General features: G+C 52.6%; 1 protein-coding gene across 4 annotated transcripts; it reads left to right on the plus strand.

The window, feature by feature from the left end:
• The first annotated feature begins 355 nt into the window (after positions 1-355).
• STX3 (syntaxin 3) lies at positions 356-26568 on the plus strand. 4 transcript variants are annotated; one of them, XM_054025482.1, is made up of 13 exons: positions 15129-15632; positions 17668-17748; positions 18156-18255; positions 18439-18513; positions 19099-19166; positions 20037-20145; positions 21111-21184; positions 21534-21668; positions 22710-22820; positions 22942-23052; positions 23815-23869; positions 24643-24757; positions 26366-26568. In XM_054025482.1, exons 1-13 carry the CDS (start codon positions 15513-15515, stop codon positions 26373-26375), a joined length of 1164 nt encoding a protein of 387 aa, XP_053881457.1. In that variant the 5' UTR covers positions 15129-15512; the 3' UTR covers positions 26376-26568. The 4 variants fall into 4 exon arrangements, with proteins under 4 accessions (XP_053881458.1, XP_053881456.1, XP_053881457.1 ...); XM_054025483.1 differs by lacking the exons at positions 15129-15632; positions 23815-23869; positions 24643-24757; positions 26366-26568 and adding exons at positions 356-449; positions 681-847 and having other exon boundaries at positions 22942-23767; XM_054025484.1 differs by lacking the exons at positions 22942-23052; positions 23815-23869 and having other exon boundaries at positions 15145-15632.
• The last annotated feature ends 638 nt before the right edge of the window (positions 26569-27206 follow it).

The following is a 27206-nucleotide window of genomic DNA, read 5'->3' on the forward strand; positions in this document are numbered from 1 at the left end:
CTATGTGTAAGCAGACAAGGCACCTGGGGCACCAGGCAATCCCTGGTCAGTTTCAGCCTCAGTTTCTCAAGCGCTTGGTTGCAAAGGCTGGCTCTCTGAACAATTCCCATCTGATTACAAGCTGAAAAAATGGCAGGAGAGGTTTCTCTGAGCTCTTTGGTTTCTGATCAGGGTCGAGCCTGGGGCCCAGTCTGGCCTGACTGTGTCATAGAATCATAGAAGATCAGGGTTGGAAGAGACCTCAGGAGGTCATCTAGTCCAACCCCCTGTCTCTTTAATTGTTGAAGCTGGGTGGATCCCAGGACATTAGAGACAGGGTGAGGGAAGTACTGTAATAGCTTTGACTGTCCCAACTTCTGCCGGCCACAGAGACCAGCTCACCCTACCTCACCCATCTTGTCTCTCTCCTAGCTCTTTAAGAGATTGTGGGGCAGCAGATTCTTGCACAGGTAAAGTGGAGGCTCCCATCTTCCCCCTCCCCCTCCCTCTGTCTTTCCTCCCTCCTCCCTTCCTCTGTATGTCATTGGGGATTAGCAGCTGGGGCCAGGCCAGCTCGGCAGCGCCTGGCAATCCGCTGCGCACGGCCGCACACAGAGGCAGAGAGACCAAAAATAAACAACGAGGGGACGGACCTTGAGTTATTTTTTTCTGGTCTAATGAGCCTCCCACCCCCTTTCTAGCCTGGGCGGGAAGAAGGCGAAGAACCGTCCCCCGGGCCTCTGCGGGCGCTAGGACTTCCTGGAGCGACGCCGGGCGTCTGGGAAGAGCCGCTAGGAGCCTTCACCTGCTCGGAGGAGCTGCGGGGCGCCGGGGCACCATGAAGGATCGGCTGGAGCAGCTCAAAGCCGTGAGTCACTGGAGGGGGGGCTCGATCCCTGTGCCCCGGGGCTGATGCTAATAATAAAACCCAGCTCTTCTGTAGCGCTTGGGGGGGCTCGATGCTATGGTGATACTGAGAGTGGGAAGTGCCGGGGGAAGGGGGCATTCGCTGGCACTTGTGGTCCCCCCCCCCCGCTTCCTGCGCTTTTGAGTATCCCCCCCACCCTAGCTACTCCCCCAGCTCCCTGGTCTCTCCTGTATTCCCCCTTCTCCACACTCAGCCCCCCCCCACTCCCAGCTCCCTGGTCTCTCGAGTATTACGCAGCCCCCCCAGCTCCCTGGTCTCTCGAGTATCTCTCCACACTCCGCCTCCCCGCATCTCCGGTTTCTCTAGTATCTCTCTCTCCCCCTCCTCCCCCCAGCTTCCTGGTCTCTCCAGTATCCTCACCCAGCTCCACAATCACCCCTTCCCATCTCTGGTCTCTCCAGGCCCCAACCCCGCCAGCTCCCTAGTCTCTCCAGTATCCCCAACTCACCCCCATAATCAGCTCCCCCACCCCCTCTCATCTCTCTGTTCTCTCCAATATCCCCACAAAAACAAAGAGGAGTCCAGTGGCACCTTAAAGACTAACAGATTTATTTGGGCATTAGTTTTGGTGGGTAAAAAGCTCACTTTTTCAGATGCATGGAGAAGTGGGTATTTTACCATGCATCTGAAGAAGTGGGGTTTTTACCCTTGAAAGCTTATGCCCAAATAAATCTGTTAGTCTTTAAGGTGCCACCAGACTCCTTGTTGTTTTTGTGGATACAGACTAACATGGCTACCCTTCTGATACTTAGTATCCCCACAATCAGCTCCTTCCACCTCCCCCCCCCCAATCTCCCTAATCCAGTATCCCCACCCCAGCCTCACAATCAGCCTCCCATCTCTGGTCTCTCTAGTATCTCCCCCCCCCCCCCCAGCTCTACAATCAGCCCTCCCCCACAACTCCCTGGTCTCTCCTATGTAAAGCTGAGGGTAGGGGGAATAATCAAGCTCCATTTGCGGAGTGATTGTTTTTCTCTCTCCCTACAGTGAGAGAGGTTGGGGGGGCTGGAGTGATGGCTGTATGTTGCAAATTGGAGGGGGGGGCAAAACCCAGGGCAGCCCCCCCAGCGATAATAGGTGTTTGATGCCCCCAGGAAGGGAGGGGAAGGAGGAGAGTGTCTGCATGAGGTGTCCTGAGGGCTGAGCAGGTTGTTGCTGAGGTTGAGGTTCTTTTGTGCCCTGAGAGCAGAGGACGGGGGGGGGGGGTCCAGGGTTCAGAGGGGGCCTGCTGGCCAGGGGCCCTTGTTCTTCTATTAGGGGGGGCCCCACGAGGGTCAGCTGAGGAAGGGGGAGGTGGGCTGAAGAGATCTGGGGGATGGAGGCCATTTCAATCCCCCCACTAGTATTTGGATGAGTCGAGCTGGCAACTTCCTCCTTTTCTTTTCCTCTTGGGGACGGTTTTTTCCACCCATTGCTTAGCCTGTCCGTTAACGGCCTTGCCCACCCATTGCTCAGCCTGTCCGTTAACTGGCGATAACAGTACCCGCAGGGTTACACCCATTATTACCCTGGCACTTTGCTCTGTGACTGTCTGAGCTTCCTTCCCCTGCATCACACAGGCACCTTGCTGGCTGATCACGGGGTGGTGAGCGCTAGAGCCTGGGGCTATTCTCAGGAGGGTTGCTTGGGCGCACTGGCTCTGGTGCTAGTTTCTTTAATGTGTGGGGTTGCTTGTGAGCACCAGGGGCTATACACAATGTGCTGCTATTGTAGGGTCGCTTGTGAGCTGCACATGCTGCGTTATTCCTGTAGAGTGCTTGCAACCACCCCCCTGGGGCTATGCACCCACCTTTCTGTTATATGAACTTGTGCGAACTCCCAGGGACTGTGCAGGCTGCCTCGTGATGGTAGGGTCACCCAAGGGAGTCGCATGTGCGTGCTGCCTTATTATTGTAGGGTCACCCGTGAGAGCTGTGTATGTTCCCTTGGTGATGTCACTGGTGTCAGAAGGCAGGTCACCCAGGGCAAGGCCGCCCGTTGGCACGGGATCAGACTCTCACAGCTTTCATTGCCAGGAAGCGCTGGTTAAACATGTATCAGACAAAGGGCTGAATGCATAGAATAAAAGGCCGAAACAAATGGGAGGCCTGGTGTCTGTGAGGCTCCTGGGTTAGCCGGTCCTACTACGCCCTCATTCTCCCCAGCCTGTTTTGCCCCAACCCAGCTGTAATGCAGGATCTGCCCTGCCTGGTAGTGCATGGGCAGCAGCTAAGCAGAGCCTGGTGGGAGTAGCACGACTGTAGTATCCTGTCCGCAGCTTCTTTGCTTCAGGGGGGCTCTGGGGGTTTTTGGTCAGAGGTGTCAGAGAAATCTATAATGCTGTGGGAAGTGGATCTAGCTCCTATCCTGGAGTGTGTCACCTTTAAGGGAGCAGGTATTCGGAGACTAAACCATCCCTGTTCTGATCCCATCACCTGGGGCAGCAACATCCGGTGCCCATATTCTCCTGAAGGCAGAGTGGGATATCACCAGATCAGGCTAGGATGTGGGGATTAGAGGGAGTGTGGATGAGGGGTCAGAGCATGGGCCTAGACTCACTGCTGACTCACTGTGTGACTTTGGCTGAGTCACTCCCCCACACCTCCCCATGCTCAGTTTCCCCATCTGTGAAATAGGGCTAATGATGGTGGGCTGTGGAAAGGCCATGTACTTTCTGCCGTTTACTACAAAAGAGAAGTAAGATCTCTTCTTCTGGTGGGAGCCTGGGGGAGCAGCAACCTCAGCCCCTGGGGCTGGAGGCAGGGGGAATGCTTGGCTGCGCCCCTCCCTGAAGCTTAATGAGCAGCGCTGTTAGGCTCTAAAGAGAGTCATCACCTTCCCTTGCCCTCATCAGAAAAAGGAGGCTGCTGTGGGGCATGAGGAAGTGGCAAAGGATGGGCAGGAATCTGCAGGGCTCTGAGGGGAAGCATGAGAGACAACCCAACCCCCTCTATCCGGGGCATCCCAGGGCGATGCTGCCCCAGCCTGTGGGCCCTGTGAGAAAATCCACGTGCCTTGTTTGAACTGCACCCACTATGGGAGACCCTGGGGGGAGATCCAAACTGTCACTAAAGATGACTTCTCATTGGGGAATAGCAATCTATGCCAGAAAACAGACCCCCTGAAAGAAACCAGCATCTCCTGTGTAATTGCTCACCTAAAGGATCACATCAGGCTTGTTGAATTAATAGCTTCCCCCCCGAAAATGTCTTGGCCTACCCAGAATGGAGAGGCCTCTCCCAATCAAATTCTCTCAGAGCCCAAAGGGTTAAACTTTTTTGCCTGGCTTCCCCTGGGGGGAACAAAGGCCTCGCCTGGTCTGGATGTGTCCCTCCAGAACACCAGGAGTTAAACTCTCCCTTTCGCCATCACCCCAATGACTATTAGGACCGGCTGGAAAACAAAAATTCCTTTCTGTAAAAAAGGGAGAGGATTGGAGATTTATTTTCTGCATGGGAATGAAAAAGAGACCTTGAGAGACAGAGCGCATCTGTGTCCCCACAATAGCCTGGTGGTTTGGGCACTCATGTGGGATGTAAGAGATCCGGGTTCAAGATCCTGCCCTGAATCAGGGGGAGAGAGGCCTTGAACCTGCGACTCAAGCGTCACAGGTGGGCTATTCTGGAGTGTCTGCTTTGGGGGGTTGATCTCTGCAGTACAGGAGCGGAACAGGCGTCTTTGAGCTCTCCTCTTTCTGCCGGTCCAGGGGTTACATGGCAGTGTTGATTCATTTGGTGTCCCTGTTGGTGGCTGGGAGAGAAGGGGGTGGGGGAGAGTGACAGGGATTTAGCTGGGATTACAAAGCCATCAGCTAGGGGAAGAGGAGATAAAACGCTTGGAGGGGAGAGAGAGAGGGGGATTAATTTTATTTTTATTCCTCGGAGGGCTGGAGTCCCGAACCGGCAATGAGAGTGGGAGGGCAGGCAAAGGGAGGGGATCTGGATGGGTAGCAGGTCCGTCCACCCTCTTGGGAAACAATCTTGTCCTGCCCTGGGGGTGAGGGGGAGAGGGGTTACCAGGGTCTGAGTGGGATATGGCACATAGGGACAGTTCCCCACCCCTTGGATACAATCCCAGATCTGTCCTGGCATGGGGACCTTGTCAGGGTGTGACTGATGGGGCACAAGGAGCAGGCGGGTCACTGGGGCATTCTCATGACCTGCTCTTTGTAGCTTGGGAGGGCAGTGGGACGACTAGCATATTTCCCATAGTCGCTCCCCCATTGTTTGTGCCACGTGATGTGTCTCCTTGGTAGATGCCATCTTGAGAAGTTGAGCTCCATCTGAGAGGCATTATGTTGGCAGGGGGATGGACCTGGTCTCCTTGGGCCATTTGCTGAGGCTGGGAAATCCAGAGCCACAGCTGGTGTCTAAACAGGAGATCCCTGTTCCAGGGGTTCCCCACTTGGGGGTCTGAGCAGGGACTTTGGGTCAGTCTCTCTGTGGATCGGAGCACAGACAGGCCCCATAAGGCCTGGTTTAATCACCAACCAACCCGTTGGCTGCCTTCCTCCTCCAGAGGGAACAGGCTGGAGGTTCGCTGGTTACGCTTGGCCTGCTCTAGCTGGGGCAAAGTTCAGCCTCCTAGGCGGATGAGCATATCAGTAAAGATCTGAGCAGAGCTGTGTTACTGCCCCCGCCCCCAAAGGTCCTGTGGAGAGTAGAGCATGTCCCAGGCTGGAGGTTACGATGCCATGCTGCCAGCCGTCAAACGGGCCAATCTGGCAGTGGCCTGGGGCTAATGCAGGAATAGTAGCCTCAGTACCTTCCTCCAAAGACTTTGCAGCCCTCTGGGGAAATCAACCACGACAGCTGTTGCAGAATAGCTCCCCTCTATTCTGTTCCTGAATAGAGTGCTCACATGGGGAGTGACTGTACCTAGTGAGCAGAGCAGTGAGTCTCAGGAGGCCTGGTTTCTAGTCCCAGCTTGGCCACTGGCCAGCTGGGTGATCTTGGGCAAATTACTTCCCCAAGCTGTAAAATGGGGATAATGATCCTGCCCTCTTTGCAAAGTGCTTTGTGACCTACAGGTGAAAAGCGTTGGATAAAAGCTAGGACTGATGATGATTATTTTATCTGTGGTATTTCCCATGTAGAGAAGCCCTTAGGGAGTTGACACTCTAGAATTAACATCCTGATGAGCACAATTTTACCAGGATGTGTCTGGTCTTATTTCTGATGGTCTGAAATGATTCGCTAAGCCAGTCACTCATTCAGTACAGTGGCACCAACCAAACCTAATGTAACTTTGAGGACTCTGTTCCTGGACTGTATTCCAGCCATGGGAGGGGATCAGCCCTGAGGGCAGGGGGACAGACTCTGAGAGAGGGATGGTACTGGGAGAGATGCTAGGCCACACTCCTGGGCAACAGAGGATCCTGTGGGAAGCTTCCTTTTCTCCCCACCTTGGTTAATAGTTTTGGATGAAATTGATGCCCATGACATTGAGGACACTTTGTGAGCACTCAGCTCTGCAGCACTCTTGGTGGTGGGTAGAGTTTAGATGGGCTCTGGTCAAATATTGGAGAGAACAGCTCTGCTGCTAACGGAGAATCAAATGGATCCAAGTCACTTGACAAATAAAACAGTACTAAAAAAACCAACCATCGGTTGCCATGCTGTACAGTGCGTCCACTTGGAGCTAAGAGCTGCATAATCGGGAAGCTGCTTGCAGTGCATCCCACCAGCTTTATTGAACCTGCTATTATTAGTATTACTTATCTGTATTTCCTTGGTCCTTGGGAGACCTGCTCATGGAGCAGGACCCATTGTGCTAGGTGTTGTACAAGTACAGATGGGCAACGAGACAGTATTGGTCAGCGTGATGGGCAGTGGTCTGTGCACATCAACAGTCTGAGCGTTGTCAGGTTTTCATAGGCATTGCAGCAAAGGAGAGTTTTGAAGTGGGATCTGACTGGGGATGATGAGGCGGAGCTGGAGATGTTTTATGAGGAGCGTCTACCAAGCAAAAGGGGCATTCTGGGAGTAAGCACAGAGGTGCCTGTTTGAAAATATAACACGTGGGCGGTGGAAGCTGGCCCGTGGGACCAATTGCAGGTGAGCATCAACAGCTTGATAGTGAATGAGGGATGAGAGGTCGGGTGGGGATTGACCGCAAAGGGCCTTGGAAGTGAAGACAAGCAGCTTAAGTTTGATGCGATAGAGAAGGGGGATCCCGCCAGAGGAGGGATGCAAAGAGAGGAGGTCAGCGACGGGCTAGTAAAATGATCTTTGCACAACAATATATTCTTATGTGCAAGGAGGTGGGCTCTTTCTGTTGACAATCTGCATATACATCTGTAGCTCTTTTTAATATAGCCTTTCCATAACACTTGGAACTCCATAGCAAAGGGAGGCCAGAGCCTTAGACTCCAAAAGTCACTTAATTACAAGGAAAATCTCCATTAACTGGCAGCAGTGTAAGGCCAATAGCACACCAGTGAGCGGCTCTGATCCCATCCACTAGAGAGCAGTGGTGCACATTTACTTGCTTTCTCTATCTGTTCAGACAATACTATAGATTGTGACAGAGATATTTGCTTACAGCTGTGAGCGAGCTTCCTTCCTCCCCCTCCACCCCCCCATTGGCTAAGCGAGGTCCTCAGCATAACAAGTACAGTAGTACTTTCCTGCTTTCTGCTGTGGAGATTCAAGAAGGAAGCAGAATGTTTTGGGTGATGCCTACAACAGATGGGGTCAGGTCCTTGCTGGTTTGATGGCTGGAGGGCCAGAAAATTGAGGCGAGAGAAAAGTGTTAAACAGACCAGGGGAGTGGGGCAAGATGGGAGGGCAGCAGCTGACGGTATGTGCTGTTTGTTACCTGTGGAGACAGCGTCTGTTTGAATCACAGAATCATAGAATATCAGGGTTGGAAGGGACCTCAGGAGGTCATCTAGTCCAACCCCCTGCTCAAAGCAGGACCAGTTCCCAACTAAATCATCCCAGCCAGGGCTTTGTCAAGCTGGGCCTTAAAAACCTCTAAGGAAGGAGATTCCATCACCTCCCTAGGTAACGCATTCCAGTGCTTCACCACCCTCCTAGTGAAATAGTGTTTCCTAATATCCAACCTAGACCTCCCCCACTGCAACTTGAGACCATTGCTCCTTGTTCTGTCATCTGCCACCACTGAGAACAGCCGAGCTCCATCCCCTTTGAACCCCCCCCCCTCAGGTAGTTGAAGGCTGCTATCAAATCCCCCCTCCTTCTTCTCTTCTGGAGACTAAACAATCCCAGTTCCCTCAGCCTTTCCTCATAAGTCATGTGTATCTACCACGCCTCCCAGTTTAGTGTCATCTGCAAACTTGCTGAGAGTGCAGTCCACACCATCCTCCAGATCATTAATAAAGACATTAAACAAAACTGGCCCCAGGATCGACCCCTGGGGCACTCCGCTCGAAACCGGCTGCCAACTAGACATTGAGCGGTTTGAGTCATGTGTTGATTCTAAACGAAGGAGGATCGCTGGAGATAGTGGCAGTTGGAGTGTCGGGTGGAGGCAAGGAGAGAACAGCACGAGCAGACAACGCCCCCCTGCCTGGCAGCTCTTGGCAAAGTCCAGGAGAAGAGTGAGGAGTGAAGTCTTTTCGTCCTCCTGTTGGGCCTTGGGTCTCTGTAATGGCTACAGGATCAGCCATCGAGACCCACCGACTGTTGGATAACCGGAGAGAAACCCAGAGCAGGGACCCCTGGGGCAGCCTTTGGGGGCTAAGCTCATCCTCGCGGTAGCACCCTGGGATGAACATGGACCTTGGTAGAACACTGGTGGTGATACACTAGCTGTGAGTAGCTGTTGTTGTGGTGGGGACAGTGTGGGAACTGAGGCCAGTGCCTGTGCACTGGTGGGGGACAATAAGAACTTCGGGACAGATCATTAAAGGTATTTAGGTGCCTAACTCCCATGGAAACCAATTGGATTTTAGTACTTCATGATCTCAGGATAACCCCCTCACTCCATCCTTTTCTTCACCAGTTGTTTCCACAGTGCCACCAAAGGGCGGTTGCAAAGTGGCCAATGAATGGTCCAACCTTCGGCTGGGTATGTGGGGCTAGTCATTGGTGCTGGGGACTCAGCTCCCAATGTATGGCTGCAATTTTTCTTCCTTCACAATGTAACACATGACTAAGCTCCTCCCCCTCCCTGTCGATGACAATAATATACATCCTGGATGCCACTCCTGAGGTTTTCATGATCCACTCTATGGCGGGAACCAGCTCCAGATGTCTTTCTCGCTCATCTCTATCGACTGGGTTTTTTCATTTTTAAAAGCTACTCTTGACTTCTTCCCTCCCCTCCTGCATCAAACATTATTCATTTGGTTTTATGGTACCCAGAAGCGTGCTGGTTTAGGCCACCCTGCTTTGAGCCAAGAACAGGCATCGAACCCGGGACTCTGAGTTGTAGAAGCATGAACCTCCTCCACCACTAGAGCTGAAGGAGTAAGTCCCTTGGCTGGCACTTGTTGTGGATGTGTTAACTTCGTATGTGGTACAGGCATTAGGGGCGGACAATGACCTGTATTCTCCTCCGCGAATAGCGTAGCTGAAGTTGGCGTATCTTAGGTCGACTTACCTGGCCGTGAGGACGGCGGCGAGTCGACCGCTGCTGCTTCCCCGTTGACTCCGCTTCTGCCTCTCGTGAGCTGGAGTTCCAGAGTCGACGGGGAACGCGTTCAGGGATCGATTTATCTGCGTCTAGACGAGATGTGATTAATTGATCCCTGATAGGTTGATCACTACCCGCCGATCCGGTGGGTAGTGAGGACCTGCCCTCAGTGGTTTCACAAAGCCAATGTTATAGGATTCTGGCATTTTAATTATCAAGGGGAAAACACATCTTAGTCTTTAACACTCTCATACCAGGGTGCATGTGCTTACAGAAGGAAGGGGTGAAGGAGTGGGGAATGTTCCCATTTCAACACAAACCTAGGGAAGGATAAAGCTATATTTTTGTCTTTCTGGAAATATTTCTACTTTGTTCCTTGGGTGGGGGTGGGGGAAACCCGAGTGTCTCAACTGAATAGCTCAGGGTCTGAAGTCCTTGTACTGGCTTTGGAGCAACCCTTCTCCAGAAAATGTTCTGGAAATAACTGGCACAAGGTGATATCTGGTGTGTTCCAAAGGCAGAATAATGTGTTTTCCCCAAGTGTCTGTGTGAGCCCTGGGGACACACAAGTAGAGGGCAGGATCTAGTGATGCCATAGAGACCGAGGTCATCTCAACCTCCTCTTCTGCTGGTGGTAGGATTTTAACAGGAGGTTCCCCCAGAATCCCCTCCATCACATTACTCTGCTGGGCTCTTTACAGAACAAACAGAAAAATGGTCATGGCCATGAGGCATTTGAAATCAAACTCCGGGCCCTGCAATAGGATCTAAGAAAGAAGAACTCAAGTTGGGGGGGTGGGGGGGGTCTAGATCCTCATAGGTATTTAGGTGCCCAACTCCCATTGATTTCAGTGGGCGTTAGGTGCTTAAATACCATTGAGGATCTGCGCCTAGGACTCTGTAGAGAGGAAGGATGGTCTGGGGTGGGAACTGGGGGACTCAGGGTCAGTTCTCTGCTTTCCCAGACCTTGGGCAAGTCATTTGGACTCTGTGCTACAGTTCTGCATCTGAAACAAACCTCACAGGGGTGCTGGGAGGTTAAAGAGGTAAGTCCCTTAGACTAAGGTCAGCTATGTGGGTCCTTTGTGGGGATCAGGGCCTAACTGTAATTGTGACCCGATGAGTGGGGTTAGCAAGGAGATAGGCTGGGGAGGGAGGAGGGTTACAACAATAAGCTCCTGGGGTGACTCATTTAGGTCGGTGCCAACCCTTTCTCCTCAAGGTATGTCACCTCAAACTGGCTGTTTGAACAGGAGCTGCAGGAAGGGGTTGGGGAGATATGGCGGTTCCAGCTGTATTTCCTGTTAAAACTGCCCCCTCTCTTCTTAGCAGCATGCAGGACTCGCACAGCTACAGATATTTCTTGTTTTCAGGCAGTTGCTTAAATGGTCTCGTTTCGTATTACGCAGTGCTGTTGTAGCCGGGTGGGACCCAGAATATTGGACAGACAAGGTGGGTGAGGTAATAGCTTTTATTGGGCCAACTTCTGCTGGTGAGAGAGACAAGCTTTCAAAGAGCTCTGTGTGGCTGGGAAACTTCTCTCTCATCAACAGAAGTTGGCCCAATAAAACATTAGCTCACCCACATTGTCTGTCTCTTCGTATTGGCAGGGCTAGGTGCAACACAGACGGCCTGCACTGCAGCCGCTGCCTCTTGTCTGAATTTATCAGCATTCCCAGTTACCTGTTGCAAGTGCACCTCAGTTCTGCCCTGCAGCAGGCGCTGCTATCCCAGTTCTGGGCTCCCTATGTGTTGCTTTGCTGGTTACCCTGCTATCCCAGCTGTGGGCTCCCCACGCACAGCTCTGTCAATGCCCCTCTGTCCCAACCCCCTGCTGTCCTAGCCCCAGGCTCCTCACGCAGCTCTGCTGGTGCCCCTCAATCCCAGCCTGCAGCCCCTTGCTAGCCCAGTCATTCTTCCCTCCACCCCACCCCAGCTCTGCAGATGCCCCTGAATCCTGACTCCCAGCCCTGCTTCCTTAGGGGCTTGTCTGGGGAGTGACTGTTTCCTGGTTCCGTGTGACTCCGCACAAGGATCAGCCCCAAACCAGCAGCTGGGTTTTTACCCCTCATGCATATCCCCTGCTTTTCCTCTCCGCTCCTCAAGATGGTGTCAGGCTGGAGGGCCCCCCTGCCCCCTCTTCTTTCTCTGACTCTGCAGAGCGCCTTGGGAGGGTGTAATGCAATTAAACAGGGAATCCAGCCATCTGGTCCTGGCTTTCGTCAGGCCCTGTGGGAAGGAGGGGGATGGTCATCTGTCCCTTAAACCAAGAGCTGGGGACAGTGATGGGTGTATGGGGGCATTGGCGGGTGGCATCAAGTCTCTTGCCCTTTAAATGGGGGAAGTGGCAAAACCAGTTGGCTATAGGGTGTGCATGGGTCTGGGGTGAATCTCTGCGTGTGGCTTAGGGGAGCAGCTGTCTTCAGATCCAGGGGAGAGTCACCCACATGGGTGAGCCTGTCCTAGAGGAGTCACTGTCCCTTTAAAGCAGGAAGAGCTGGGCTGAGGGGCCCCGGGGAAAGCCAGTTGGGGTATATGGTTGGGGGACGGCTTGTGCATGCTCCTGAGCAGGCAGCCCCCCTCTCCCTGCCAGCAAACTGTTAATACCTTCGCTGTGTGTGTCTGGAACCAGATGTGAGATTAGCTCTGCTGCTAATCAGGAATGCAGATGGCTAAACGGAACACCCCTCTCAGGGACCTTGCCTGCTGAGCCTCCAAAGACCACTCCTCTGGGCCAGGAACCTTCCCCCTCTGCAGCATCCTCGCCTCAGCATCTCATGCTTTCCTGGCAGCAACCGAGCAAGGTTTGTTTGAAACCTCTTGGCAGCTGCAGGGAGCGCACAGCTCTGGGGCTCCAGGATATAGGAGAGAGAAGGAGCCTCTTACTTCTAGGTCACTGGCTCCTATCTAGCCCTAGGTCGAGAGTGACTAGAAACTGCTAGAATCAGAGACATTCCAGCTGGAAAATGCCCTTCCTGCCGTATTTTAGCTGGCTGCATCCACTGGGCCCTTCTCAACCTTTCCTAGCACTGGGCAGTCTAATTTTAGATGTCCCGAGAGTCAGGGCTCCCATTGTTCCCCTTGGGAATCAATTTCACAGCCCCCCCCCCATCAGGGAGGCTCTCTGACATTCATCCCCAATGTTCCTTTTCTTGCTTTCATCCCCTTAGACCTAGTTATGGTCCCATGAGTAGGGATTCCTCTCTCTCACTGGCATTTACATCCTTCAGATGTTTACAGCCTGTCCCCCATCACCGTGCCTTGCACATCTCCTAGTCAAGCTGTATGTCACACCACACCCTTGTGTGTGGGGGGAGGTGCATCAGCTGAGGGGATTGAACCTGGGTCCTTTGGATCTTCACACATGCGCCTCTGGTGTCTGAACCAAAAGACCCACCTCTGTTAGCCGAGGCTGTAGCAGAGTGAGTGCATGTAACATGTACGTATTCGTCTCTTAATCTTCCTTTGTCGCGCCACACCTCCAGCCCCCTGAACATTTGAAAAGTGAAGATACAAGGGGGTTGTGCGAGGCTCAGATACTACAGTGATAGAGCTAGGTTGCTACTGCTGCAGCTCTCAAGGATTAATACTGTGGCTCCTTCTGTGGATGGCCTGGTCAGACATCCTTGACCACTGACTGATGGCTGCTAAAGATCCCTTCTTTGCACCAGCCTTGCAGGTCACCTTGGTTATATAGATGACTGGGACAGATGGAGGGGAGTTGTTGTCCTACTGTGATGGACTGTGAAGTCTCAAGTCCTGTGTTCTGGCTGTGGTGGAGGCTCAGAAAGCTTCTCTGACCCCATGCCATTCCCCAGGCCCCAGCCAGTAGTTGACATGCAGGTAAATCTGAGCCACCTCCTCTTGGATCCGGGGTCAACAGCAGCAACTGTCCTCTGGTGCAAGGAAACGCTCAGAATGGACAGATCTGTGCAAGCACAGCTGCATCAGGAGACAAGCGCAGCGTTTGGTTGAATTCCAGCCAGTTTTCCTCCCTGAGGCTCTGGCAGAGCGGCAGCCTATGACCTGTGAGATGGACCAGTCTTTGTTGCATGCAGCAAAAACAAGTGGGGATCTACTGGGGTCATTAGTAGCACGGATCATCTGTGCCTCTGTGGAAGAGGACATGGAGCCATATTCCCATAAACAGGGAGCAAGGCTGTTGTTTAGTAAAACACCATCTTGGTCCTTAGGTTTTTTTTTTTATTTTTTTTTTACGAGAGTATGGGGAGAGGGGATTATTGAAAAGAATTGCCAGAATTGCTATGCTAGCGTGGTGGAGGGTTCAGATTGCTTTGTGGGCTCTTGGTCTGGTTTGTTGGCCTAGAGACGCTCAGAGGCAAGCACAGATTTCTCTGATTGGTTCCTTGACAATGGACAGAGGTGAGGCGTTCATAGAACTGGAAGGGACCTCGAGAGGTCATCTAGTCCAGTCCCCTGCACTCATGGCAGGGCTAAGTATTATATAGACCATCCCTGGTGGGTTTGTCTAACTGTCTTTTAAAAATCTCCAATGAGTGAGATTTTACAACCTCCCTAGGCAATTTTTCCCAGTGCTTAACCACCCTGATAGTTGGGAAGTTTTTCCGAATGTCCAACCTAAACCTCCCTTGCTGCAATTTAAGCCCTTTGCTTCTTGTCCTATCCTCAGAAGAACAATTTTTCTCCCTCCTCCTTGAAGCAACCTTTTAGGTACTTGAAAACTGTTATGTCCTCATAGGTCATGTTTTCTAGACCTTTAAACGTTTTTATTGCTCTTCTCTGGACTTTCTCCAATTGTCCACAACTTTCCTGAAGCATGGCACCCAGAACTAGAGACAATACTCCAGCTGAGGTTGTATCAGCACGGAGCAGAATGGAAGAATTACTACTTGTGTTTTGCTTACAACACTCCTGCTAATATATCCCAGAATGATGTTTGCTTTTTTTGCAACAGGGTTACATCATTGACTCATATTTAGCTTGTGATCCGCTATGACCCGCAGATCCCTTTCCGCAGTACTCCTTCCTAGGCAGTCATTTCCCATTTTATGTGTGTGCAACTGATTGTTCCTTCCTAAGTGGAGTACTTTGCATTTGTCCTTACTGAATTTCATCCTATTTACTTCAGACCATTTCTCCAGTTTGTCCAGATCATTTTGAATTTTAATCCTATCCTCCAAAGCACTTGCAACCCCTCCCAGCTTGGTATCATCCGCATAGAGTGTACTCTATCTGCCATTATTTAAATCATTGATGAAAATATTGAACAGAACCAGACCCAGAACTTATCCCTGCAGGACCCCACTCGAAATGCCCTTCCAGCTTGACTGAACCGCTGATAATTACTCTCCAGGAACAGTTTTCCAACCAGTTATGCACCCATCTTATAGTAGCTCCATCTAGGTTGTATTTCCCTAGTTTCATGTTGATCCCTGTGGAGCTGTCTGCTCCCTTGGTACCATTGATCACGAAGGGGTCTTCCCTCCCCTACAGACCGCAGCCAGCATTGGTGGAGTTGTTTTGATGGCTCTGTTTCTTCCTCTTGGGGAGATCTCAGAGGGTGATACTAAGGCTCCCTCATGTGTGGTTCTTCTTGCTCCACGCATTGGGAAGGCTGCTAGGGAGGACTGCTACATTTCTTAGGTTGCTGTGCTGTCATTGTGCTGATGACCCTCTCCTCTGTGTCTCAGCAGACTCAAATCATGTTGGCTCTAACTTCCTGGTGCCTGGCTGAGATGGCTAACACTTAATCTGGGCAAGATGAAAGGGATGCTGGTTGCTGGTGAAAGGAACCATCTAGAGAACTGCACTGTTCTGCAAGTGAGATCCACACCCTATGGAATCTCGGGTGGCAGGAGTACCTTCAACCTCTGAATTTGTCTAGGACTCTGCAAACTGCCCTCTCTGATGTGGAGCTCCCTGCAGTCAGTGATGCCTTGGGAATCTCTGTCTGATCACTGCACTGAGCACAACCTGGGGCTGTCTTTGGAGGCCATGTGTGAGCTTCAGCTAGGGCAGAAGGCAGCTGCTCATTTAGTGAGCAATGCAGATGGTACAGGGTGTATCCCCTGCCCTGTGTGGAAGATGCTGGCTTTTGACTTGCCTCCAGGTGCAATTCAAGGGGTTGACTTTGATCTCTAACCCTGTATGCTGTGGATCCTGGGTGAGTGAGAGAGCTCCTCTGCTGATGCTTTGTGTCAGCAGCTGAGATCAGAGGGCTGTTTCTGCTGATGGTACCTAGATATGTATGTAAGGGGTATTTGAGGCAGGTCCTGGGGTGGGGTGGGTTATCCCATCATGCATTGCCCCACATCAGTCATTGGTGCATGTTGCATAGCTATTTACACTAGTGCACAGTGGGTGTAATGGGCCAGTGGATCTGAGTGGAAGAGTCGAATTCTGTTCTCACTAACATCAGAGTGAGTTTGGAATAACTGCATTGATTTCATTGGCATTACCCTGGTGGAAATGTGATTTGGAAGCAGCATGGCCGGCTATGGAAGCAGCAGGACATGGGAAAGCCAAACCCTTTCAGCAGAAGATTTTTGACACTGGACATTTGCTTACCCAAAACAGCCTGAGTTTGTTGACCTTCAGAGAGTATCATAAGGCCAGCGTGCTTGTAACCTGGGCTCACTCCTGAGATGGGCCGACAGAGCGGGTGGGGCTGAAGGGGCACGTTGTTTAGCTCAGAGGTGGGCAATCTACGGCCCGCGGGCCACATAGCTACCCCCGGCCCCTCCCCCGCAGTCTCAGCACGCCGCGCGGGCAGCGGGGCTGCGCACTTATGCAGGGCAGTACGGCAGCATGTCTGGCTCCAGCCAGGAGGCATGGCTCCAGACATGCTGCTCTGAGTGGCATGGTAAGGGGGCTGTGGCAGGGGGGTTGGATGGGCAGGGAGTTCTGAGGGGGGGCAGTCAGGGGGCAGAAAGTGGGAGGGGGCAGATGGGGACAGGAGCCAGGCTGTTTGGGGGGCGCAGCCTTCCCTACCCGGCCCTCCATACAGTTTTGCACTCGGGCCAAAAAGTTTGCCCACCCCTGGTTTAGCTGAAGCTGTGGTGATGTGAAGTGCTGCTGCGTCATTGCTGTGGGCTGGGAGCGAACAGTGTCTTAACTGTAAAAGAATCCTATTTCTGCTCTGATTGGGTGTGTGGTGAGGGCCACTTCCCCCCAGGGGAAATTTAAAATAGGGGCCAGACCCCTCCACTATGAACCCTGCCTTTTTACTAGCTACTCACAATATGTCTCCTACCTCCCCCACTCTCTCTTTACCTTCCCACCCCAAATTCCTGGTGCCTCTTCACCACGTCCCCATTAGCAGCAGCAAGTTTCCACAAAGCCCCTGGACTCCTGGGTCCCCAAGTGTGGCTGGGGCTGCTGGGCTGGGATTCGAATCGCAGTCCCACCAGGGTAAATCAGGAGCGACTCCACTGAAGTCAGTGGAGTTACTCTAGATTACCCCCGCGTGCCTTGCACTGAGTCGCCTTCTGATGGCTGGTATTTTTAGTAGCCCCATATGAGATGAGTTGGTCTTTCCTCCGTCTTGTCCCTAGAGGACAAAGTACCAAACTCGTGGTACTAGCTGGCCCCCTTGTCATTGGTCTCAGCAGAGATCCCACGAAGTGATAGGCCGTGGACGTTGAGCTCCCCACTTTCCCTAACAGGTCCCTCTAGATCTGGGCTGAGGCATGCTGGCGGTGAATGGTGCGGGGGAAGTCTGCAGGGCCACCACTCCTGATGCGCCAGTTGTGGGGAGGAACCGAAGATGGCTGTCTCCAGGGGGTCAGTCTGGAACCCAGCCCCATTACAGATGTTACTGAAAAGCCCCCTGACGTTTGAGTATCTATAGTGGCCGCCGCAGGAGGAAGAGAGAGAGAGAGAAGCATCTCCAGGAAGGATGATCCTCCACTTTAGATTAGTTTGGTGGATCTCAATCTTTTCCAGGGCAGGACTCACCCTCCTCATTGTTCTGAGTGAGGGCGACTCCCAGAGTCGCATGCCTGGCTTCCCAACGGTGCTGCACTGGCATGGAGGCTGCAGGGTGTAGGGAGTGCAAATTGGGGCACTGGTGAGATGGCCTTTTGCACCCAGGGGGTAGGCTGTGAGGGGTTCCTCCTCTGTGCCGGGAAGCCCAGTGTGGGCGTGCCGGCTCTGGGAAGGTCCCCATACCCTCTCACTGGCCTTGCCCTCCCTTACAGAAGCAGGACCAGGATGACGATGCTGATGATGTGGAGATTGCCATCGAGAACACGGGGTTCATGGACGAGTTCTTCTCCGAGGTGAGGAGGAGGCATGGCCCTGAGACAGGCCTCAGTCTCATTTACGTTGTCCGTGTCCATTCTCTGGGGGGAGGGAGCAAGGTGGGCTGGCAGATCTCCTTTTCCTGGGGAGCTCTTGGGGCTAGAGATCTCCTCTCCTTTAGTGAACTGTGGTTCAGTGGATAGGGCACAGATCCAAGTGCTTCTCCCAGATCGGCCACTGGCTGGCTTGGTGACCTTGGGCAAATCCTGTCCCCTCTCTGTGCCTCAGTTTTCCCTCCCACCTTTGTCTGTCTCGCCTATTTAGACTGATACACGTTTGGGGCAGGGACTGTCTCTAAATGTCTGTACAGCCCCTAGCACCCTACGGCCTTGATCACAGTTCAGTGCTACTGTAATATAGCTAATAGTGATCTCTTGCGGTTTAGATTGAAGAAACCCGACAAAATATCGAGAAAATTGCAGAGAATGTGGAGGGGGCAAAAAAGCTGTACAGTATCATCCTGTCCGCCCCCATCCCTGAGCAAAGTAAGTCTGAGACTCCTCCTGGGCCTGAACAAGAGTGAACAGGTCACCTGCCTGGGATGGGTCAATCCAGCTGGGGGGTGGAAGGTGGATCTCTGCCGGGGGGTGGGTGGGCGGGCAGCAGGTGCTCTCCTGGTGACCTTACTGGCCAGGGTCCCCAACTACTGATGACTTGTGCTTTTGCAGAGACGAAAGATGACCTGGAGCAGCTCACGGCAGAGATAAAAAAAATAGCCAACAGTGTCCGAAACAAGCTTAAGAGTAAGAGACTGATTCCCCCCTGTGCTGGCTGATTTGGAGCCTTCCTTTATTGTAGAGCCCTTCCTAGGGCTGACCATACCCTGTCAATGCCCATCCATTGCTCATCTTCTTTCCTCCTCCTCAGGACTGCCCTTTCCTCCCTGCACCCCACTGGGACTGCTTCTTGGAAATGACCCTTCCTTGCCAGGAGCTTTTCTCCCCCTAGTGGGGCACTGGCTGGATGCTGTGACCTTTGGATCTTAATGCGCAGGTCTCTATTGCTTGCATTAAAAGACCCACCTCTGTTAGTCCAGCCTGTAGCAGGCTCATCCACCTCTGTGGCTCAGACACCACTAGCGGGGACAGAGTGCCACGCAGAGTGGGCGTGGCTGCATCTGGTGCCTCCTAGTGCCTGGATAGGAAGGTGGTGCAGAAGGCCAAACCCACTGACTTGGCTATGGAGGTGTGGGGGGCAGTAAGGGATTGAGCCCCTTTTTTAAGGGAAGAGGAGAACTTGAAGTTTGTGGGGTGGGGAAGCTGAGACATGAGACTGTGCAGCTGGTCCAGCCCCCCCCATTATTTCACCCCACTTGCCCGTGTCCCCAGGCATGGAGCGGAGCATTGAGCAGGATGAGGTCCAGTCGTCAGCGGATCTGCGGATACGGAAATCCCAGGTGAGCAGAGCACTCCCTCATTCCCACACTGCAATCCCTGTATCGACCTGCCCCTAGCTAGAATGGGTCCCAGAGGGAACGGGCTGCACCCATAGAGAGCCCAGGTGGGGAGGGGACAAAGGTAGCATCAGAGATGGGAGACTGTACCTCAGTCCTGTGTGGGGAGATGATACGTTACAGAGAACAAAAAGAGCAGTACATGGATCTTTGGCTTCATCTAAGGATCTCTGAGTGGTGGGCTCCTCAGTCCAACGGACAAAGGCAGAACTAGATCCAATGGCTGGAAGTTGATTTTGCATAAATTTAGACCAGAAATAAGATGCAAATTCTGTATTAGGAGGTAATTAACCATTAGAATGACTTTATCTAGGGCTGAGGTGAATTCTTCAGCCCTACACTTCTAGGAGTGTGTTGTTCAAAGTCAAGACCAGATGTTCTTCCAAACAATCGGCTCTAGCTCACCCAGAAGTTCTGGGCTTCATGGAGGATTCATTGGCTGAAATTTTCTGGCCTGTTATACAGGTTGAACTAGATAATTCCTTCAGACCTTAAGTGCTATAAAAGCACTATCCAGAGCATTATTATCCCTTTCATACAGATTGGGTAAACTGAGGCACAGGCAAGTGACAGCATTTCCCCAACGCTGCAGTGGGTGCTCCTGTCAGAACCATCCAGGCTGTGTTTGGGGAAAGGGGAGGATAAGGAGGAGAGAGGGTATGGAGAGCAGGTAGGCTGTGCTGTGGTCAGATAGCTCCCCAAGCAGATGGGGCAGATGGCTATCCCAGCTGGAGAGGCAGTGCCCGTGAACCCACATTACCACAATATAGATCATACAGTGAACTGCTCATCTCCTCCTTTCCCTCCCCCCAGCATTCTGTCCTTTCCCGGAAGTTTGTCGATGTGATGACCAAGTACAACGAGGCACAGGTCGACTTCCGAGAACGTAGCAAAGGGCGGATCCAGCGGCAGCTCGAGATCAGTATGTACCCTCCCCGCTCAGGGGATATGGCCCACAGGCAGCATATGGCCAGGGCCTGACCCTCCTCCCCAGCCCAAGGGATGGTTGGATTAATTGCCCACAGGAATGGAAACTATCCCACTCCAGTTTGTGAGCCTGAGTTACTGCAGAGACCATAATTAGGGCCCTAGCAAATTCACGGCTGTGAAAAACTTGTCATGGACCATGAAATCTGGTCTCCCCTGTGAAATCTGATCTTTTGTGTACTTTTCCCTATACTATACAGTGTTTCTCAGACTGGGGGTTCTGACCCAAAAGGGGGTTGCAAGACTGTTGTAGGGGCGGTCACAGTATTGCCACCCTTACTTCTGTGCTGCCTTCAGAGCTGGACTGCCAGAGAGCGGCGGCTGGGCTACCAGCTCTGAAGGCAGCACTGCAGCAGTGCAGAAGTAAGGGTGTGTGTGTGGGGAGGGTGCGGGGGGGGGGGGGGGGGGTGTCGTCATGGGCTTTATATTTTGCTGTTTTTAAATACATATTTGTTTTGTTACAACACTGAAATTTAAGATTTAAATATCTGACACTGAGAAATTCAAGATTTAAAAAATGGTGTGACCGTGAAATTTACAAAAATGGATTGTGAATTTGGGAGAGTCCCAACCATAATCCTCCCATGATCCCCTCCCACCTAGGGTGTCTCAGTGCCCCCTGCTGGGAAGTGTGGGCTGGGCAGTTGTGGGATTCCTCCCTATCCCCCAGCTGTGTCTCTGCTGAATGTGGGGGAGGTTTAGAATCTGGGCTTGGAAGGCATGTCTCAGTTTGGAGGCCAGAGGGGTTCACACAAACACACCTGTTCCCAAGAGCAGCCAAAGTGAATCTCCCCACTCTCTTCCCTCCCCCCCGCCCGCCCCCCCCTCCAGCCTTGCTGGTTCTGCCATTCATGCCCAGCGATTTGGTCTGATCTCTCCTCTCTTTCTCCCATGATAAAGCTGGGAAGAATACAACGGATGAGGAGCTGGAGGAGATGCTAGAGAGTGGAAACCCCTCGATATTCACATCTGGGGTGAGGACGCAGTGGGGACTGGGAGGAGATGGGGGAATGGAGGTGCATAAAGAGGAGGGACCTTGGAGCATATGATGGTATAATAGTACCTAGCTCTTACAAAGCGCCTTCATCAGTAGATCTCAAAGCACTTATAGAATGGGAAATCTAGGGGGAGACACTGGGATGGGGGGGGGGGGTGAGCAGTGGGAATTTGGGGTGATGGGCAGCGAGTATGGGTGTCAGGATATGGGTGGTGGGGAGCAGGGTAACTCTGAGCAGTGGGAATGGCAGGGTGTTAGCTCACAGCTCCTTAGCATTATCTGGGTTTGTGTGGGATGGTAACCGACCCTGTCTGGCTCTGTTCCAGATCATGGATTCGCAGATCTCAAAGCAGGCACTGAGTGAGATCGAGGGGCGGCACAAGGACATTGTGCGGCTTGAGAGCAGCATCAAGGAGCTTCACGACATGTTTGTGGACATCGCCATGCTGGTGGAAAACCAGGTAACTGGGCAGAACAATCAATGAGGGGGTGGGGCGCTCTGGAGGGATAAGGACTGAGTGATTGAGCAACCGGGACAGGAAGGGGTAACCTAGCAACCAGGACAGGAAGGGGTAACCTAGCAACCAGGGTCAGGGAACAGAATAACCATGTAACCTGGGGCAGGGAACAGGGTAACTCAGCAACCGGGATGAAGGTGACAGCTGTGTAACAGGAGGGGAAAGTGGGGTAAGCCTTGGTAACTGAGTAACCATGGGAGGAGACAGCATGATGACCATGTAACCTGGGAGTAGGAAAAAAAAGGATTGTACAAGACGGGGCAGGGTGAAAACCATGTAACCAAGCAATGCAGGGATGGGGGAAATGGAGGGACTGAGCAGCCAAACTGGGAATTGGAATGGGTAACTAAGCAACTGAACACTGGTGCCTTCTAGCAGCCAGGGATTTTCAGTTGGTGGTACCTCGGATGTGGGAGCTGGGTGGGAGTGAGTTTGTGATCTTGGTGACATGGCTGATGTCATGGAGACCCAGAGGTCTGTCGTCCTGTCCCAGTGCTCAGTGCCTGGCTTTCCTTCGACCCCACAGAGCTCCTGCAGCCAGGGCTCAATCCCTGCTCTGTCTCTCCCTGGGGGAAAGCCCCCCATTTCAGTCTCCTGAGGCCCCTGCATTGTGGAGTGCAGCCACCTCTCACTGCAACTTAGGGATCAGTGTCTATCTCTGAGGCCCCCTTTCTGTTTTCTACCCTCAATGCAATGCCGAGGAGGTGGCGTGTGAGTCGGGGAACGGTGAGTATGCCCCTTTCCTGTCATCAGACCCAGGGAGAGGCGGTGGATTGACCCTGAAGCCCTACAACCCAATGGCAACCCCTCTGTGCCCAGGAGAAGGGCGGGGGCGGTGGGAATGACTGCCTTGCTCACCTGAGCAGAGGGGGAGACCTCCAAGGGCCGGGCTGGGATCTCGTGATGGGAGGAGCATGTGCATGGTGGGAGGTGCTGTGGGTGTTTTAGATGTCTGAGTTTCCTCTCTTCCTGCTCCCCTGACAGGGCGGGGTCCTAGATAACATAGAGCTGAACATGATGCATGCGGTAGACCACATAGAGAAAGCGCGCGATGAGACCAAAAAGGCTCTGGTATACAAGAAAAAGGCACACAAGGTGAGTCCCCCAAGCCCCAATCTGTGCCCAGGCCCCCTCGCTGGCTCTCTTGCTCTCTTCTGCCTCCCTGCCACTTCCGCCACTCTCTGCCGCTCCCGCCATCTCTCTCTTCCTCCGCAAGGGAGCCATGATCGACCGCATAGAGACCAACATGGACCAGTCGGTGGGCTTTGTGGAACGGGCCGTGGCTGACACCAAAAAGGCTGTGAAATACCAGAGCGAGGCCAGAAGGGTGAGAACGACCAATCACAGCCCCATCCAGTCTCCACCTCCTGCCAATCAATGGTCCCGTCTCACCCTTCTCAGATGCCATCCAATCTTGAATCATCCCACCAACCAAAATCCCACCCCATCTAGTCTCCCATCCCACCAATCACAGTCCCCCATCCAACCTCCACTCACCAGTCAAAGCCCCCATCTCACCCTTCTCAGATCCATCCAATCGTGACCCATCCTATAAACCAAAGCCCCACCCCATCACCTCGACACCACCAATCACAGCTCCCTGTCCAGTCCCCAGGCATGTCAATCAAAGGTTCCCATCTCACTCTTCTGTCACCCATCCAACCATGACCCATCCCATCAACCAAAGCCTCACTGCATCCAGCACCCACCCACCAGTCAAAGTCCTTTTCCCATTCCACCCCCTCAGCCTCCCCCCCCACCTCCCAAAATCTTCTCAGTCCCCTCCAGTCATCCTCCTCCATCCCACCCCTCTCTGACCTTGCTGGTCTCCATCCCATCCCTGTTCCAGCCCCCTCCCTGCTTGGAAAGGACCAATGGCTCTCAAAGGTATTATGATTTCCAGGGGAGTAAGCCACCTGAATACTTTTTTGAGCACCTGGGCCAATGGGTCTAGCTGGCAAAGGTCCAGAGCAAATCCAGGGGCCCCGGTGACCCCTTGGTTTCTCAGTAATATTTCCCCATCCCTTGCTCCAGCTTCCTGTGCTCTTCTTTCACAGCCTTCTCCTCCTCCCTCACTTGTCCCCCACAGCCCGGGACACTGAGCCCCTCCACGTACGACGTGCCATGCTGCATCCCTCTTCGAGGTAACTGCTTGGGCTGTCTCCCTGCTTCACTTTGCTAGCTCCGGGCTCCTCCCTGGCCCTTCCTTCTTCTCTGTACGTCTTGATAAATGTGGTTATGAGCCAGGCTCGGTCCCCAGAACTCCTGCACTGTTCCCTAAAGTGCCTTCAAGGGGAGGGGGGAGGCTGGGAACTTCCCTGCAGCCCACACCTCTACACCATTACCTATAGCACCCCCTGCTGACAGGAGTCAATGCTGGAGTAACTTGAGCTCCCCCTTCAGTGCCGCCTGCTGGGAGAGGCTGGGACTGGAGTAGCAGGGAGCTCCCCCCACAGCCAGTAGTCCTGCCTGGCTATCTACAGCACCCCATGCTAGGAGAGGCTGGGAGTACCTCTCTGCTCACCATTCCCAATAGTACCCCCAATTGAGGGAGGCTAGGATTGGAGTAGCTGTGTGCTCCCAGTGCCTTTATGCCATTCCCTGCAGCATCCCTAGCTGGAGAAGGCTGGGACTGGATTAAATTATGAGGGGGACAAAAATTAAGAAGCCTAGAAATGCATATGGTCTGATTTTTTTTTTAATCTGAAAGATTCTGGTGGGGAATATTTTTGAGGTGTTTAAAAAATTGCTATGCTGCCTTAAAGGGGTGGCTGAAATCAGTGCTCTGCAGCTCTGAAATAGCTGTCTCTTAAAGGGACACGTGCAGGGGGAGCCATATCTGTTTTCTCATTTGCTGTTGCATTGCTGTTTATGGTTTTATCCTTTTTTTTGTTTTTGTTTTTGTCCCCTCCTCCAGAAAATGATAATTATCATTGTGGTAGTGGTTGTCTTGCTCGCAATAGTAGCTCTGATTATTGGACTTTCCGTAGGGCTCAAGTAAAGCTAGCCCCCAGGGTTGCTGGCTCCAAACTGTAAGTAGTGTGGGGAAATGTGGGGGTTTCCTGGGGTGCTGGCTCGGTGGGGTGGCAGTCAAGCAAAGGTGGTGGAGTGACTTGAACTTATTGTTGCTTGCTTGCCCAGGAGAGTTCAGAACCTCTCTGAGTTGGGTATGTATTGGTGGGTGCCTTGGATATCGGGTGGGGTTTTGCTCCTTATAGCTGGAGACCAACACTGCCTTGGGCCAGAAATAAAATGTATTCTCACTAGTGTCAGTTGGATCTATCCTGGGTGTTGTATCCACAACCTTGTCTATGCATTGGGTTCTGTGCTCTAGGTTCTTGCTGCTGGCTTTGGGTTCTAGACTCTAGACACTGTGCTTTGTGTTCTGGGCTATGTGGGTTCTGGCTTTGGGTTCTGTGCTGTGAGCTCTTGGTTATGGTTTTGGGTTCTAGACTGGCTACTGTGCTTTTGGTTCTGGCTTCGGGTTCTAGACTATGTGCTGTACTTTGGATTCTAGCCTCTGGGCTCTGTGCTTTGGGCTGTAGATTCTTGGCTCTAGCTTTGGGTTCTGTGCTTTGCAGCTGAGCTTTGCCTTCAATCTCTTACATTTTTAACTCTTGCCTCGGCACTGGGGATGTGGCAGGCGAGAGGGTGTTTGCAGAAGAGGGGACGGTGTAAGGAGCATGATTTGGGAAGCGGGGGAGCATGATTTCTCAAGGTTCTAGAGTGGGGAGGATAGTTCTGTGAATGTGGCCCCAGTGAAGGCAGCTGCTAGAGTCTGCTGCAAAGCAGGCACCTGTGCTGTTTTTACAGGGCTCACTCACAGCTCTCTGGATCTCTGCAGACTCAGAGAGTGCAAGGTAGGACGTTGTGCACAAAGAGATCTGAAGGGTTAATTCTGGTCTGCTCTCCATTCCTTCCCTTGGGGGGGAAGGAGGGGGAAGAGGGGAAAAAGAAGGTGGAACTCTTCCAAGCTCCGCCCCATGAGTCACCAAAACCAGACCCGCTCAAGTTGTGCAGATAATCAAAATAGGGGTGTGATGTTGCTTGGCCCCTCCTGGGCTGGGGTTGTTTGACTGTCCCCCTGGGCTTGACCAAAGTGCTTGGGCTGATTGAGGGGGAGGGAAATGTGGCATTTCCCAAACACCACCCGCCTGTAGCACCAAAATCATTGGGGAACTGTGCCAATCTGTGACCCTCCCTCCCCGTTCTCAGATGAGCCATGACAAACACAGCTAACAAAACGGCCATTTAATTGACCCTCACAAGTGGGGCAGTTCACACTTCTGTGAGTTGTTCCAGGCTCCCTCCGCTCACTTACACTTGGGTCACGGTTTTGCGATTTCCTTTGCAAGCATAACAGAGACTTGCTTTTTATTTTAAATGAAAGTTGAGACTCTGGGGAGCAAGGGTAGTGGTTTTGGAGACACCATCATGCAGCATATGGGTGCGTATGCTGGCTGTTTCTGAGCCCCACAGTGGGGTCATTGGCCCATCTGCAGAGATCGTTTTCCCCCTCTCTAGCTGTCTGGGCCCAGGATCTGTTAATGTTTAGATGTCAGTGATTATGTTTAATATTACCCTGCTGGCCTGCCCTCAGATGTGAATTGATTTCTCCCTTGTTCCTTCAATTTCTCCAGACACTCCTGATCTTGGTGGTGAGCTTTTTCCCTCGTGATCCTCCCGCTCCCCCTGCCTTCCCTGGACCTGCTAATCACAGCCTGCCCTCTGGGCTCTGATGTGAATCATTTCCCTTTTGGGTAGAGCTTTTCCCAATAGCACTTCTTGGGAGAACTGCCAGCCCATTCATCAGCTAGCTGATGCATCCCTCCTGGAGGATCTGAGCTTGCTTCGCCATGTCCAGGACGTAACTGTCTCCTGCACCACTGATGCACTTGAGAGAAGCTGCCATCAAGCTTTCCTCTTCTCCCCTCCACTCCGAGTCCACAACCACCAACCCCAGTTCCTCCTCCTGATGTCATTTTGGTCAGATTTCGTTTCCTGGCGGGAGTCTCACCAATGGTAGCAGAGCCTTAAAGGAATGTCCAGGACTGTGTTTCCTACCTCACTGGCCTGTCTTGTTTTCATCTTTCTTAGGGGGAATTTTTTAATTGTTTGAAATCTTTATTGAGGGAGGCCAGGGAATGTAAGAACTACCCCTCTGAATTGCTCCAGCCAGGACAGGGAGTGAGATATCAGGGCTCGGGAGCTCACCTGGGTCGGCCGTGTGGCATATTGGACACTAACTGAGGCTGGACTCTGCAGTGCTCCCAGGACCTGCCAACCCCAAGGAGAGTGAGCAGATAGGCCTGATTTTGAATCTCCTGTGTAGCAATGCACTAAACCTATGGCACCGGAATCCGCAGCACTCCCAAGCTGCTTTGACACCAGGATTAACAAGGGACGTTGGTCAAATCAACAGGGACAGACTTGGCAGTGTCCTCAACTTTGCCAACCCCAGAATTAGGGACGGGATGTGGA

Source organism: Malaclemys terrapin, chromosome 4 (genome assembly GCF_027887155.1).
Source record: "Malaclemys terrapin pileata isolate rMalTer1 chromosome 4, rMalTer1.hap1, whole genome shotgun sequence".
Classification (NCBI taxonomy): Eukaryota; Metazoa; Chordata; order Testudines; family Emydidae; genus Malaclemys; species Malaclemys terrapin.

Bases quoted from the DNA above. Each gene is read 5' to 3' on its own strand.
- STX3 (XM_054025481.1), top strand. From the start codon at position 15,513: ATGCAGATGGTACAGGGTGTATCCCCTGCCCTGTGTGGAAGATGCTGG. The intron at 21,669-22,709 runs GTAACTGGGCAG...CTCCCCTGACAG, and splicing joins CCATGCTGGTGGAAAACCAG to GGCGGGGTCCTAGATAACAT. The intron at 22,821-22,941 runs GTGAGTCCCCCA...TTCCTCCGCAAG, and splicing joins ACAAGAAAAAGGCACACAAG to GGAGCCATGATCGACCGCAT.